Genomic DNA, 14011 nt, shown 5'->3' with positions numbered 1-14011 from the left:
GAGGGAATACAGAGAGAGAGTTACAGCTCTTAGCTGAACACTGAGGGAATACAGAGAGAGAGTTACAGCTCTTAGCTGAACACTGAGGGAAAACAGAGAGAGAGAGTTACAGCTCTTAGCTGAACACTGAGGGAATACAGGGTTACCTCTCAGCTGAACACTGAGGGAATACAGAGAGTTACAGCTCTTAGCTGAACACTGAGGGAATACAGAGAGTTACAGCTCTTAGCTGAACACTGAGGGAATACACAGAGAGAGAGCTACAGCTCTTAGCTGAACACTGAGGGAATACAGAGAGAGAGAGTGCATTACAGCTGTTAGCTGAACACTGAGGGAATACAGAGAGAGAGTTACAGCTCTTAGCTGAACACTGGGGGAATACAGAGAGTTACAGCTCTTAGCAGAACACTGAGGGAATACAGAGAGAAATAGAGAGTTACAGCTCTTAGCTGAACACTGAGGCAATACAGAGAGAGAGAGAGTTACAGCTCCTAGCTGAACACTGAGGGAATACAGAGAGAGAGAGAGTTACAGCTCTTAGCTGAACACTGAGGGAATACAGAGAGAGCGAGAGTTACAGCTCTTAGCAGAACACTGAGGGAATACAGAGAGAGAGAGAGTTACAGCTCTTATCAGAACACTGAGGGAATACAGAGAGAGAGAGTTACAGCTCTTAGCAGAACACTGAGGGAATACAGAGAGAGAGAGAGTTACAGTTCTTAGCTGAACACTGAGGGAATACAGAGAGAGAGTTACAGCTCTTAGCTGAACACTGGGGGAATACAGAGAGTTACAGCTCTTAGCAGAACACTGAGGGAATACAGAGAGAAATAGAGAGTTACAGCTCTTAGCTGAACACTGAGGCAATACAGAGAGAGAGAGAGTTACAGCTCTTAGCAGAACACTGAGGGAATACAGAGAGAGAGAGAGTTACAGCTCTTAGCAGAACACTGAGGGAATACAGAGAGAGAGAGAGAGTTACAGCTCTTAGCTGAACACTGAGGGAATACAGAGAGAGAGTTACAGCTCTTAGCAGAACACTGAGGGAATACAGAGAGAGAGAGTTACAGCTCTTAGCAGAACACTGAGGGAATACAGAGAGAGAGAGAGTTACAGCTCTTAGCAGAACACTGAGGGAATACAGAGAGAGAGAGTTACAGCTCTTATCAGAACACTGAGGGAATACACAGAGAGAGAGAGAGTTACAGCTCTTAGCAGAACACTGGGGGAATACAGAGAGAGAGAGAGTTACAGCTCCTAGCAGAACACTGAGGGAATACAGAGAGAGAGAGAGTTACAGCTCTTAGCTGAACACTGAGGGAATACAGAGAGAGAGTTACAGCTCTTAGCAGAACACTGAGGGAATACAGAGAGAGAGAGAGAGTTACAGCTCTTAGCAGAACACTGAGGGAATACAGACAGCTACAGCTCTTAGCAGAACACTGAGGGAATACAGAGAGAGAGAGAGTTACAGCTCTTAGCAGAACACTGAGGGAATACAGAGAGAGAGAGTTACAGCTCTTAGCAGAACACTGAGGGAATACAGAGAGAGAGAGAGTTACAGTTCTTAGCTGAACACTGAGGGAATACAGAGAGAGAGAGAGTTACAGCTCTTAGCTGAACACTGAGGGAATACAGAGAGAGAGAGAGTTACAGCTCTTAGCTGAACACTGAGGGAATACAGAGAGAGAGAGTTACAGCTCTTATCAGAACACTGAGGGAATACAGAGAGAGAGTTACAGCTCTTAGCTGAACACTGAGGGAATACAGAGAGAGAGAGAGTTACAGCTCTTATCAGAACACTGAGGGAATACAGAGAGAGAGAGAGTTACAGCTCTTAGCAGAACACTGAGGGAATACAGAGAGAGAGAGAGTTACAGCTCTTATCAGAACACTGAGGGAATACAGAGAGAGAGAGAGTTACAGCTCTTATCAGAACACTGAGGGAATACAGAGAGAGAGAGTTACAGCTCTTATCAGAACACTGAGGGAATACAGAGAGAGTTACAGCTCTTAGCTGAACACTGGGGGAATACAGAGAGAGAGAGAGTTACAGCTCTTAGCTGAACACTGAGGGAATACAGAGAGAGAGAGTTACAGCTCTTAGCTGAACACTGAGGGAATACAGAGAGAGAGAGTTACAGCTCTTAGCAGAACACTGAGGGAATACAGAGAGTTACAGCTCTTAGCAGAACACTGAGGGAATACAGAGTTACAGCTCTTAGCAGAACACTGAGGGAATACAGAGAGAGAGAGAGTTACAGCTCTTAGCAGAACACTGAGGGAATACAGAGAGAGAGAGAGTTACAGCTCTTAGCTGAACACTGAGGGAACACAGAGAGAGAGAGAGAGAGAGTAACAGCTCTTAGCAGAACACTGAGGGAATACAGAGAGAGAGAGAGTTACAGCTCTTAGCTGAACACTGAGGGAATACAGAGAGAGAGTTACAGCTCTTAGCTGAACACTGAGGGAATACAGAGAGAGAGAGTTACAGCTCTTAGCAGAACACTGAGGGAATACAGAGAGAGAGAGAGTTACAGCTCCTAGCTGAACACTGAGGGAATACAGAGAGAGAGTTACAGCTCCTAGCTGAACACTGAGGGAATACAGAGAGAGAGAGAGTTACAGCTCCTAGCTGAACCCTGAGGGAATACAGAGAGAGAGTTACAGCTCCTAGCTGAACACTGAGGGAATACAGAGAGAGAGTTACAGCTCCTAGCTGAACACTGAGGGAATACAGAGAGAGAGAGAGTTACAGCTCTTAGCTGAACACTGAGGGAATACAGAGAGAGAGAGAGTTACAGCTCTTAGCAGAACACTGAGGGAATACAGAGAGAGAGAGTTACAGCTCTTAGCAGAACACTGAGGGAATACAGAGAGAGAGAGTTACAGCTCTTAGCAGAACACTGAGGGAATACAGAGAGAGAGTTACAGCTCTTAGCAGAACACTGAGGGAATACAGAGAGAGAGAGAGTTACAGCTCTTAGCAGAACACTGAGGGAATACAGAGAGAGAGAGAGTTACAGCTCTTAGCAGAACACTGAGGGAATACAGAGAGAGAGAGAGTTACAGCTCTTAGCAGAACACTGAGGGAATACAGAGAGAGAGAGAGAGTTACAGCTCTTAGCAGAACACTGAGGGAATACAGAGAGAGAGTTACAGCTCCTAGCTGAACACTGAGGGAATACAGAGAGAGAGAGAGTTACAGCTCTTAGCAGAACACTGAGGGAATACAGACAGCTACAGCTCTTAGCAGAACACTGAGGGAATACAGAGAGAGAGAGAGTTACAGCTCTTAGCAGAACACTGGGGGAATACAGAGAGAGAAGAGTTACAGCTCTTAGCAGAACACTGAGGGAATACAGAGAGAGAGAGAGTTACAGCTCTTAGCAGAACACTGAGGGAATACAGAGAGAGAGAGAGTTACAGCTCTTAGCAGAACACTGAGGGAATACAGAGAGAGAGAGAGTTACAGCTCTTAGCAGAACACTGAGGGAATACAGAGAGAGAGAGCTACAGCTCTTAGCAGAACACTGAGGGAATACAGAGAGAGAGAGTTACAGCTCTTAGCAGAACACTGAGGGAATACAGACAGCTACAGCTCTTAGCAGAACACTGAGGGAATACAGAGAGAGAGAGAGAGTTACAGCTCTTAGCAGAACACTGAGGGAATACAGAGAGAGAGAGAGAGTTACAGCTCTTAGCTGAACACTGAGGGAATACAGAGAGAGAGAGTAACAGCTCTTAGCAGAACACTGAGGGAATACAGAGAGAGAGAGAGTTACAGCTCTTAGCTGAACACTGAGGGAATACAGAGAGAGAGAGAGAGTTACAGCTCTTAGCTGAACACTGAGGGAATACAGAGAGTTACAGCTCTTAGCAGAACACTGAGGGAATACAGAGAGTTACAGACAGTTCTTAGCGTAACACTGAGGGAATACAGAGAGTTACAGCTCTTAGCTGAACACTGAGGGAATACAGAGAGTTACAGCTCTTAGCTGAACACTGAGGGAATACAGAGAGAGAGTTACAGCTCCTAGCTGAACACTGAGGGAATACAGAGAGAGAGAGAGTTACAGCTCTTAGCAGAACACTGAGGGAATACAGACAGCTACAGCTCTTAGCAGAACACTGAGGGAATACAGAGAGAGAGAGAGTTACAGCTCTTAGCAGAACACTGAGGGAATACAGACAGCTACAGCTCTTAGCAGAACACTGAGGGAATACAGAGAGAGAGAGCTACAGCTCTTAGCAGAACACTGAGGGAATACAGACAGCTACAGCTCTTAGCAGAACACTGAGGGAATACAGAGAGAGAGAGAGTTACAGCTCTTAGCAGAACACTGGGGGAATACAGAGAGAGAGAGAGTTACAGCTCTTAGCAGAACACTGAGGGAATACAGAGAGAGAGAGAGTTACAGCTCTTAGCAGAACACTGAGGGAATACAGAGAGAGAGAGAGTTACAGCTCTTAGCAGAACACTGAGGGAATACAGAGAGAGAGAGAGTTACAGCTCTTAGCAGAACACTGAGGGAATACAGAGAGAGAGAGCTACAGCTCTTAGCAGAACACTGAGGGAATACAGAGAGAGAGAGTTACAGCTCTTAGCAGAACACTGAGGGAATACAGACAGCTACAGCTCTTAGCAGAACACTGAGGGAATACAGAGAGAGAGAGAGAGTTACAGCTCTTAGCAGAACACTGAGGGAATACAGAGAGAGAGAGAGAGTTACAGCTCTTAGCTGAACACTGAGGGAATACAGAGAGAGAGAGTAACAGCTCTTAGCAGAACACTGAGGGAATACAGAGAGAGAGAGAGTTACAGCTCTTAGCTGAACACTGAGGGAATACAGAGAGAGAGAGAGAGTTACAGCTCTTAGCTGAACACTGAGGGAATACAGAGAGTTACAGCTCTTAGCAGAACACTGAGGGAATACAGAGAGTTACAGACAGTTCTTAGCGTAACACTGAGGGAATACAGAGAGTTACAGCTCTTAGCTGAACACTGAGGGAATACAGAGAGTTACAGCTCTTAGCTGAACACTGAGGGAATACAGAGAGAGAGTTACAGTTCAGTAGCTCCATAGGTCCAGTGTGTGTCTGTACCTGTATACAGGCTCCAGTCTGGTTAGGGTTAGGGTTAGGGTTAGGGTTAGGGTCTGTACCTGTATACAGGCTCCAGTTGGGTTAGGGTTAGGGTTAGGGTTAGGGTCTGTACCTGTATACAGGCTCCAGTCTGGTTAGGGTTAGGGTTAGGGTTAGGGTTAGGGTCTGTACCTGTATACAGGCTCCAGTTGGGTTAGGGTTAGGGTTAGGGTCTGTACCTGTATACAGGCTCCAGTCGGGTTAGGGTTAGGGTTAGGGTCTGTACCTGTATACAGGCTCCAGTCTGGTTAGGGTTAGGGTTAGGGTTAGGGTTAGGGTTAGGGTCTGTACCTGTATACAGGCTCCAGTAGGGTTAGGGTTAGGGTCTGTACCTGTATACAGGCTCCAGTTGGGTTAGGGTTAGGGTTAGGGTTAGGGTCTGTACCTGTATACAGGCTCCAGTCTGGTTAGGGTTAGGGTTAGGGTTAGGGTTAGGGTCTGTACCTGTATACAGGCTCCAGTAGGGTTAGGGTTAGGGTTAGGGTCTGTACCTGTATACAGGCTCCGGTCGGGTTAGGGTTAGGGTTAGGGTCTGTACCTGTATACAGGCTCCAGTTGGGTCTTTACAGAGACAGCAGGTCAGAGCCCATCTGTTACTGGGGATGTGGGACATGTTGGTGATCGGCTCCATCTTCTCTGGGTTCCCAATGCTCACCTACACACACACAGACACACAATCATTAGACAATACACTCCTTTATGCAACCATCATTGAAACACTAGGATAGTATCACTTGATAACTACTGCAACCATCATTGAAACACTAGCATAGTATCACTTGATAACTACTGCAACCATCATTGAAACACTAGGATAGTATCACTTGATAACTACTGCAACCATCATTGAAACACTAGGATAGTATCACTTGATAACTACTGCAACCATCATTGAAACACTAGGATAGTATCACTTGATAACTACTGCAACCATCATCGAAACACTAGGATAGTATCACTTGATAACTACTGCAACCATCATTGAAACACTAGGATAGTATCATTGAAACACTAGGATGGTATAATTGAAACACTAGGATCGTATCATTGAAACACTAGGATAGTATCATTGAAACACTAGGATAGTATCATTGAAACACTAGGATTGTATCATTGAAACACTAGGATGGTATCATTGAAACACTAGGATAGTATCATTGAAACACTAGGATAGTATCATTGAAACATTAGGATAGTATCATTGAAACACTAGGATAGTATCATTGAAACACTAGGATAGTATCATTGAAACACTAGGATAGTATCATTGAAACACTAGGATAGTATCATTGAAACACTAGGATGGTATCATTGAAACACTAGGATGGTATCATTGAAACATTAGGATAGTATCATTGAAACACTAGGATAGTATCATTGAAACACTAGGATAGTATCATTGAAACACTAGGATAGTATCATTGAAACACTAGGATAGTATCATTGAAACACTAGGATAGTATCATTGAAACACTAGGATAGTATCATTGAAACATTAGGATAGTATCATTGAAACACTAGGATAGTATCATTGAAACACTAGGATAGTATCATTGAAACACTAGGATAGTATCATTGAAACACTAGGATAGTATCATTGAAACACTAGGATAGTATCATTGAAACACTAGGATGGTATCACTTGATAACTTCTAGCCTCCTTGATGAGACTGCATACCAGGATGGGCCTGGACAAAGACATATGATTGGACAGACCATATAGACTTGGGGGTCAGAGGTTAGAGTTCATCACCTCTGGGATCCACAGGGCACAGCTGACGTGGACCCACTTGGTTCCGCTGCGGGTGGGCTTCATGGCCCCACCCTTCTTGGGGCAGAGTTGGCATTTTGGCAAGATGCCGAGGGCACAGGTCCGACACAGCCAGCTTCCCTTTGGCACCTTCAGAATACCATAACACGCCTGGAACACAGAACATACAGATATAACACGACTGGAACACAGAACATACAGATATAACACGACTGGAACACAGAACATACAGAGATAACACGCCTGGAACACAGAACATACAGATATAACACGCCTGGAACACAGAACATACAGATATAACACGCCTGGAACACAGAACATACAGATATAACACGCCTGGAACACAGAACATACAGATATAACACGCCTGGAACACAGAACATACAGAGATAACACACCTGGAACACAGAACATACAGAGATAACACAACTGGAACACAGAACATACTGATATAACACGCCTGGAATACAGAACATACAGATTTAACACGACTGGAACACAGAACATACAGACATAACACGACTGGAACACAGAACATACTGATATAACACGCCTGGAACACAGAACATACAGATATAACACGACTGGAACACAGAACATACAGATATAACACGACTGGAACACAGAACATACAGATATAACACGACTGGAACACAGAACATACAGATATAACACGACTGGAACACAGAACATACTGATATAACACGCCTGGAACACAGAACATACTGATATAACACGCCTGGAACACAGAACATACAGATATAACACTTCACCAACGCAACACAAGCCCGAATGTAGACGTGAAGCTTAATCAGACAGAGATCATGTCAAATGTCGTGGAATCGGGTAGGCCAAGGTTTTTTTTCTTCATATTTATTGACAGTTTGGAACATAGTTAGCATTTAGCTAAATGAAAACTCATGCAAATCTAGCTAGCTAACATTAGCTAGCAGCAAGCTAACTGTCAACAACAGAGCAAGCTAGCTAGCTAACGTTAGCTAGCTATAATCTTTCTTATTTATACTCTATTCAAAGAATAGGATAGAATTAGCCAACGTGCTGTTTGAAGTTTGTTGTTTTGGCAATGTTTAGCTAATTATTGTTCTATCTCTAGACAACGTTAGTAAACAATGCTGTTTTTGACAAGGGAAAACAAAGCTGAACAATCTGCTGTAAATTAGCTGAATGTTCCTGACTGTTCTTCACCAGCCTGTCAAAGAACTGTGAGGTCTACACCAAGTTATGTAATGCACAGTGGTTGACGACGGACACAGGGCTCCGGGCAGCCGAGCGGAAATGGAGGAAAACTAGACTCCCTGCGGACCTGGCATCTTTTCACTCCCTCCTCTCTACATTTTCTTCATCTGTTTCTGCTACTAAGGCCACTTTCTACCACTCTAAATTCCAAGCATCTGCCTCTTACCCTAGGAAGCTCTTTGCCACCTTCTCCTCCCTGCTGAATCCCCCCCCCCCCCCTCCTCCCTCTCTGTGGATGACTTAGGTTGACGACATCCGATCCTCGTTTGTTAAGTTAAATGACACTGCTGGTCCTGCTCACACTGCCCTACCCTATGCTTTGACTTCTTTCTCCCCTCTCTCTCCAGATAAAATCTTGCGACATGTGACGGCCGGCCGCCCAACAACCTGCCCGCTTGACCCTATCCCCTCCTCTCTTCTCCAGACCATCTCCGGTGACCTTCTCCCTTACCTCACCTCGTTGATCAACTCATCCTTGACCGCTGGCTATGTCCCTTCCGTCTTCAAGAGAGCGAGAGTTGCACCCCTTCTCAAAAAACCAACACTCGATCCCTCTGATGTCAACAACTACAGACCAGTATCCCTTCTTTCTTTTCTCTCCAAAACTATTGAGCGTGCCGTCTTTAGTCAACTCTCTTGCTATCTCTCTCAGAATGACCTTCTTGATCCAAACCAGTCAGGTTTCAAGACTGGTCATTCAACTGAGACTGCTCTTCTCTGTGTCACAGAGGCTCTCCGCACTGCTAAAGCTAACGCTCTCTCCTCTGCTCTTGTCCTTCTAGACCTGTCTGCTGCCTTTGATACTGTGAACCATCAGATCCTCCTCTCCACCCTCTCCGAGCTGGGCATCTCCGGCGCGGCTCACTCTTGGATTGCGTCCTACCTGACCGGTCGCTCCTACCAAGTGGCGTGGCGAGAAGCTGTCTCCGCACCACGTGCTCTCACCACTGGTGTCCCCCAAGGCTCAGTTCTAGGCCCTCTCCTATTTTCGCTATACACCAAGTCACTTGGCTCTGTCATATCCTCACATGGCCTCTCCTATCATTGCTACGCAGACGACACACAACTAATCTTCTCCTTTCCCCCTTCTGATAACCAGGTGGCGAATCGCATCTCTGCATGTCTGGCAGACATATCAGTGTGGATGACGGATCACCACGCTGAACCTTGGCAAGACGGAGCTGCTCTTCCTCCCGGGGAAGGACTGCCCGTTCCATGATCTTGCCATCACGGTTGACAACTCCGTTGTGTCCTCCTCCCAGAGTGCGAAGAGCCTTGGCGTGACCCTGGACAACACCCTGTCGTTCTCCGCTAACATCAAGGCGGTGACCCGATCCTGTAGGTTCATGCTCTACAACATTTGGAGAGTACGACCCTGCCTTACACAGGAAGCGGCACAGGTACTAATCCAGGCACTTGTCATCTCCCGTCTGGATTACTGCAACTCGCTGTTGGCTGGGCTCCCTGCCTGTGCCATTAAACCCCTACAACTCATCCAGAATGCCACAGCCCGTCTGGTGTTCAACCTTCCCAAGTTCTCTCACGTCACCCCGCTCCTCCGCACACTCCACTGGCTTCCAGTTGAAGCTCGCATCTGCTACAAGACCATGGTGCTTGCCTACGGAGCTGTGAGGGAAATACTCAGAAATGAGTATTCAACAATGCTTTAGTATAACATATAGTATAACATAACTGTGTCATCAGTGATAGGGTTAGACTGTACAATATCTTAATCCTGGTCCTGGGGAACCAAAGCGGTGCACATGTTTGTTTTTTCCTTAGCACTACACATCTGATTCAAATCATTAAAGCTTGATGAATTGATCATTTATCAGCTGTGTAGTGCTAGGACAGGTGTCTCAAACCAGAGAGAGGGAGGCGACGCGAGAGCCCCGTCTCTACCCAAAATCTGTCCACATTAAGCAGATCGTTAATTATTAAGCAGGTGAGGGGGGCAAAGAGATCTTCTGTTAAATCTGACAATTCATCTTGATGGTTGTAAAGTCGTCTCAAATAAAACTGTGAAGGACCTAGGCGTTACTCTTGACCCTGATCTCTCTTTTGACGAACATATCAAGACTGTTTCAAGGACAGCTTTTTTCCATCTACGTAACATTGCAAAAATCAGAAATTTTCTGTCCAAAAATGATGCAGAAAAATTAATCCATGCATTTGTTACTTCTAGATTAGACTACTGCAATGCTCTATTTTCCGGCTACCCGGATAAAGCACTAAATAAACTTCAGTTAGTGCTAAATACGGCTGCTAGAATCCTGACTAGAACCAAGAAATTTGATCATATTACTCCAGTGCTAGCTTCCCTACACTGGCTTCCTGTTAAGGCAAGGGCTGATTTCAAGGTTTTACTGTTAACCTATAAAGCGTTACATGGGCTTGCTCCTACCTATCTTTCCGAGTTGGTCCTGCCGTACATACCAATACGTACGCTACGGTCACAAGACGCAGGCCTCCTAATTGTCCCTAGAATTTCTAAGCAAACAGCGGGAGGCAGGGCTTTCTCCTATAGATCTCCATTTTTATGGAACAGTCTGCCTACCCATGTGAGAGACGCAGACTCGGTCTCAACCTTTAAGTCTTTACTGAAGACTTATCTCTTCAGTAGGTCATATGATTGAGTGTAGTCTGGCCCAGGAGTGTGAAGGTGAACGGAAAGGCTGGAGCAACGAACAGCCCTTGCTGTCTCTGCCGGGCCGGTTCCCCTCTCCACTGGGGTTCTCTGCCTCTAACCCTGTTGCAGGGGCTGAGTCACTGGCTTGCTGGTGCTCTTTCATGCCGTCCCCTGGGAGGGGTGCGTCACTTGAGTGGGTTGAGTTACTGACGTGATCTTCCTGTCTGGGTTGGCGCCCCCCTTGGTTTGTGCTGTGGTGGAGACCTCTGTGGGCTATACTCGGCCTTGTCTCAGGATTGTAAGTTGGTGGTTGGGGATATCCCTCTAGTGGTGCGGGGGCTGTGCTTTGGCGGAGTGGGTGGGGTTATATCCTTCCTGTTTGGCCCTGTCCGGGGTTTCTTCGGATGGGGCCACAGTGTCTCCGGACCGCTCCTGTCTCAGCCTCCAGTATTTATGCTGCAGTAGTTTATGTGTCGGGGGGCTGGGGTTAGTTGGTTATACCTGGAGTACTTCTCCTGTCTTATCCAGTGTCCTGTGTGAATTTAAGTATGCTCTCTCTAATTCTCTCGTTCTCTCTTTCTCTCTGAGAACCTGAGCCCTAGGACCATACGTCAGGACTACCGGGCATGATGACACCTTGCTGTCCCCAGTCCGCCTGGCCTTGCTGCTATTCCAGTTTCAACTGTTCTGCCTGCGGCTACGAAACCCCTACCTGTCCCAGACCTGCTGTTTTCAACTCTAAATGATCGGCTATGAAAAGCCAACTGAGAGACCTGAGCCCTAGGACCATACGTCGGGACTACCGGCCGTGGTGACTCCTTGCTGTCCCCAGTCCGCCTGGCCTTGCTGCTATTCCAGTTTAAACTGTTCTGCCTGCGGTTATGGAACCCCTACCTGTCCCAGACCTGCTGTTTTAAACTCTAATGATCGGCTATGAAAAGCCAACTGAGATTTATTCCTGATTATTATTTGACCATGCTTGTCACTTATGAACATTTTTGAACATCTTGGCATGGTTCTGTTATAATCTCCACCCGGCACAGCCAGAAGAGGACTGGCCACCCCTCATAGCCTGGTTCCTCTCTAGGTTTCTTCCTAGGTTTTGCCTTTCTAGGGAGTTTTTCCTAGCCACCGTGCTTCTACACCTGCATTACTAGCTGTTTGGGGTTTTAGGCTGGGTTTCTGTACAGCACTTCGAGATATTAGCTGATGTAAGAAGGGCTATATAAAATAAAATTGATTGATTGAATGAGAGTGTCGAATTTAGTCAAGATAAACATGATTTGCTATTTTGATACGCAAGGCTTATTTTAGAGTGTCAACCCACTGGTGAAAACGCGCTTTGGTGATGAAACTTCACTTCCTTACGTTAGAAAATAAATTTTACCAAGACATGATTATTCATGTTCTGAATCGTTCAGTGGGGTCTTTCTCTAACATATCATAACATTATATCTAAAAAGTCGGATTTCATAACCTAATACATCCTATAATAAGCACTGAGCTTAGTTGACATAGCGGTGCAGGTTTCTCGTAACAACTTTTGAGGATTTTACAATTTGTGGTCGTCGTCTTCAAATTTGTTTCCGCGGGTCTCAAAAAGCAAAATTACCTGTGCTGAATTAAATGTAAAAGGCTTTGAAAATAAAAAGCTTGGTATACGCTCAGTCAGTGGTCACCAACCGGTCGATCGACTGGTCGATCTTTAAGGCATTACAAGTCGATCACCAAACATTTCTGTAGAAAAGCCAACGATAAAGACTTGCGTTCCTTTTCTTTTTTTATTTGTGTTGCGCTGTTGGCGGTAGGTGCACTTGATTCAGAAGCCCTGCACACTGGAGATCTGTCAAGTAAAAATAAAAAAGCATTTTATTTGCACATATTTAAATTTATGCTGATCTATTTAGTTATCAAAGCTGGAGTTGTGAAATATAATATGGTCTGAGAAGAACAGTATTGACAGGCCAGGCATATAGCCAATATGCTGTGATAATGTATTAGGTCTACTGCACAAACCCCATTCCTACAAAACTGGTTTTATTAGGTTAATGTTACATTTATAAAGTCATGTTTAAAACCAAACATCTGAGTGGTAGATCTCGGCTTGCTTTTTGACTGTGAAAGTGATCTGGACTCAGAAAAGGTTGGCGACCACAGCGCTAAGTGCTCCGTTGCCATTTCACAGAGATACGCTTGTTTTTGTGAGAAATCTCAAAATCGATATCTTACCTCTATATTGTTTTATGTCCTGCGGATTGGAGAAGAAAGATGACGAGTTCAAGGGGAAAGTGAGCCTGTCAGGTGGCCAGTAGCCTTCATTCTTGCAGAGAATCCTAACTGACGAGATGCCATTTTCCTGATTTTGGACCACTTTTTTTCTCTGGCTTCCATTGATTTAGTCACCTTAATTCTGGTCATCTTACAATGGTAAAAACTAAAATAACTTTTCATCGGATTATGATAGGCATGGACCAATGGTTTTCTTAGGGCAATATCTACACAATTAACATTATTTTACCCATTGGTCAAAAGATTTGATCAAATAGAAGTTTGGTAATGCTGAGGTTGTTAGGATTGTACTGATAGAAGTGTGATGCACGTGATATCCACTTGAGAAGAAACCCTTTACATCAGAGTTGTCCCTGTAGAAATACAAGACTGTCTATTCATGATGCTAGCATAGCATCTCAGTCTCCATTGAATACAGACGCTGACACCAACACCTCTCATACTAAAAGTATTCAAATAACGAGATGTATCCACCAATCCAAAAAGCGGAATAGGCGGGAGCTTGACAGCTGCATGACAGCCCGCCGCTCTGCTCTGTGGACAACAAATCCCACTGTTAGGGAGGAGACTCATCTCATCTGCTCCTTCCATGGAGGTCCTAGTGTCTGCTGGTTTTCGGTTTTTCCTTTCAATTAAGACCTAGACAACCAGGTGAGGGGAGTTCCCCACTACTTAGTGACCTAGACAACCAGGTGAGGGGAGTTCCCCACTACTTAGTGACCTAGACAACCAGGTGAGGGGAGTTCCTTACTAATTAGTGACCTAGACAACCAGGTGAGGGGAGTTCCTTACTAATTAGTGACCTAGACAACCAGGTGAGGGGAGTTCCTTACTAATTAGTGACCTAGACAACCAGGTGAGGGGAGTTCCTTACTAATTAGTGACCTAGACAACCAGGTGAGGGGAGTTCCTTACTAATT

General features: G+C 45.3%; 1 protein-coding gene across 1 annotated transcript in view; it reads right to left on the bottom strand.

The window, feature by feature from the left end:
• LOC121556691 (protein Jade-1) overlaps positions 1 to 14011 on the bottom strand; it is an 87198-nt gene that overhangs the window by 15863 nt on the left and 57324 nt on the right. The window contains exons 7-8 of the mRNA XM_045215004.1: positions 6899 to 7066; positions 5684 to 5800 (exon numbers count right to left, since the gene is read on the bottom strand). Of these exons, the coding sequence (XP_045070939.1) occupies positions 5684 to 5800; positions 6899 to 7066 (285 nt within the window). The remainder of the gene's footprint in view (positions 1 to 5683; positions 5801 to 6898; positions 7067 to 14011) is intronic.

The sequence above is a fragment of the Coregonus clupeaformis genome, unplaced genomic scaffold (assembly GCF_020615455.1).
Source record: "Coregonus clupeaformis isolate EN_2021a unplaced genomic scaffold, ASM2061545v1 scaf0350, whole genome shotgun sequence".
Lineage (NCBI taxonomy): Eukaryota > Metazoa > Chordata > Actinopteri > Salmoniformes > Salmonidae > Coregonus > Coregonus clupeaformis.
This window is presented reverse-complemented; position numbering and strand designations above follow the sequence as displayed.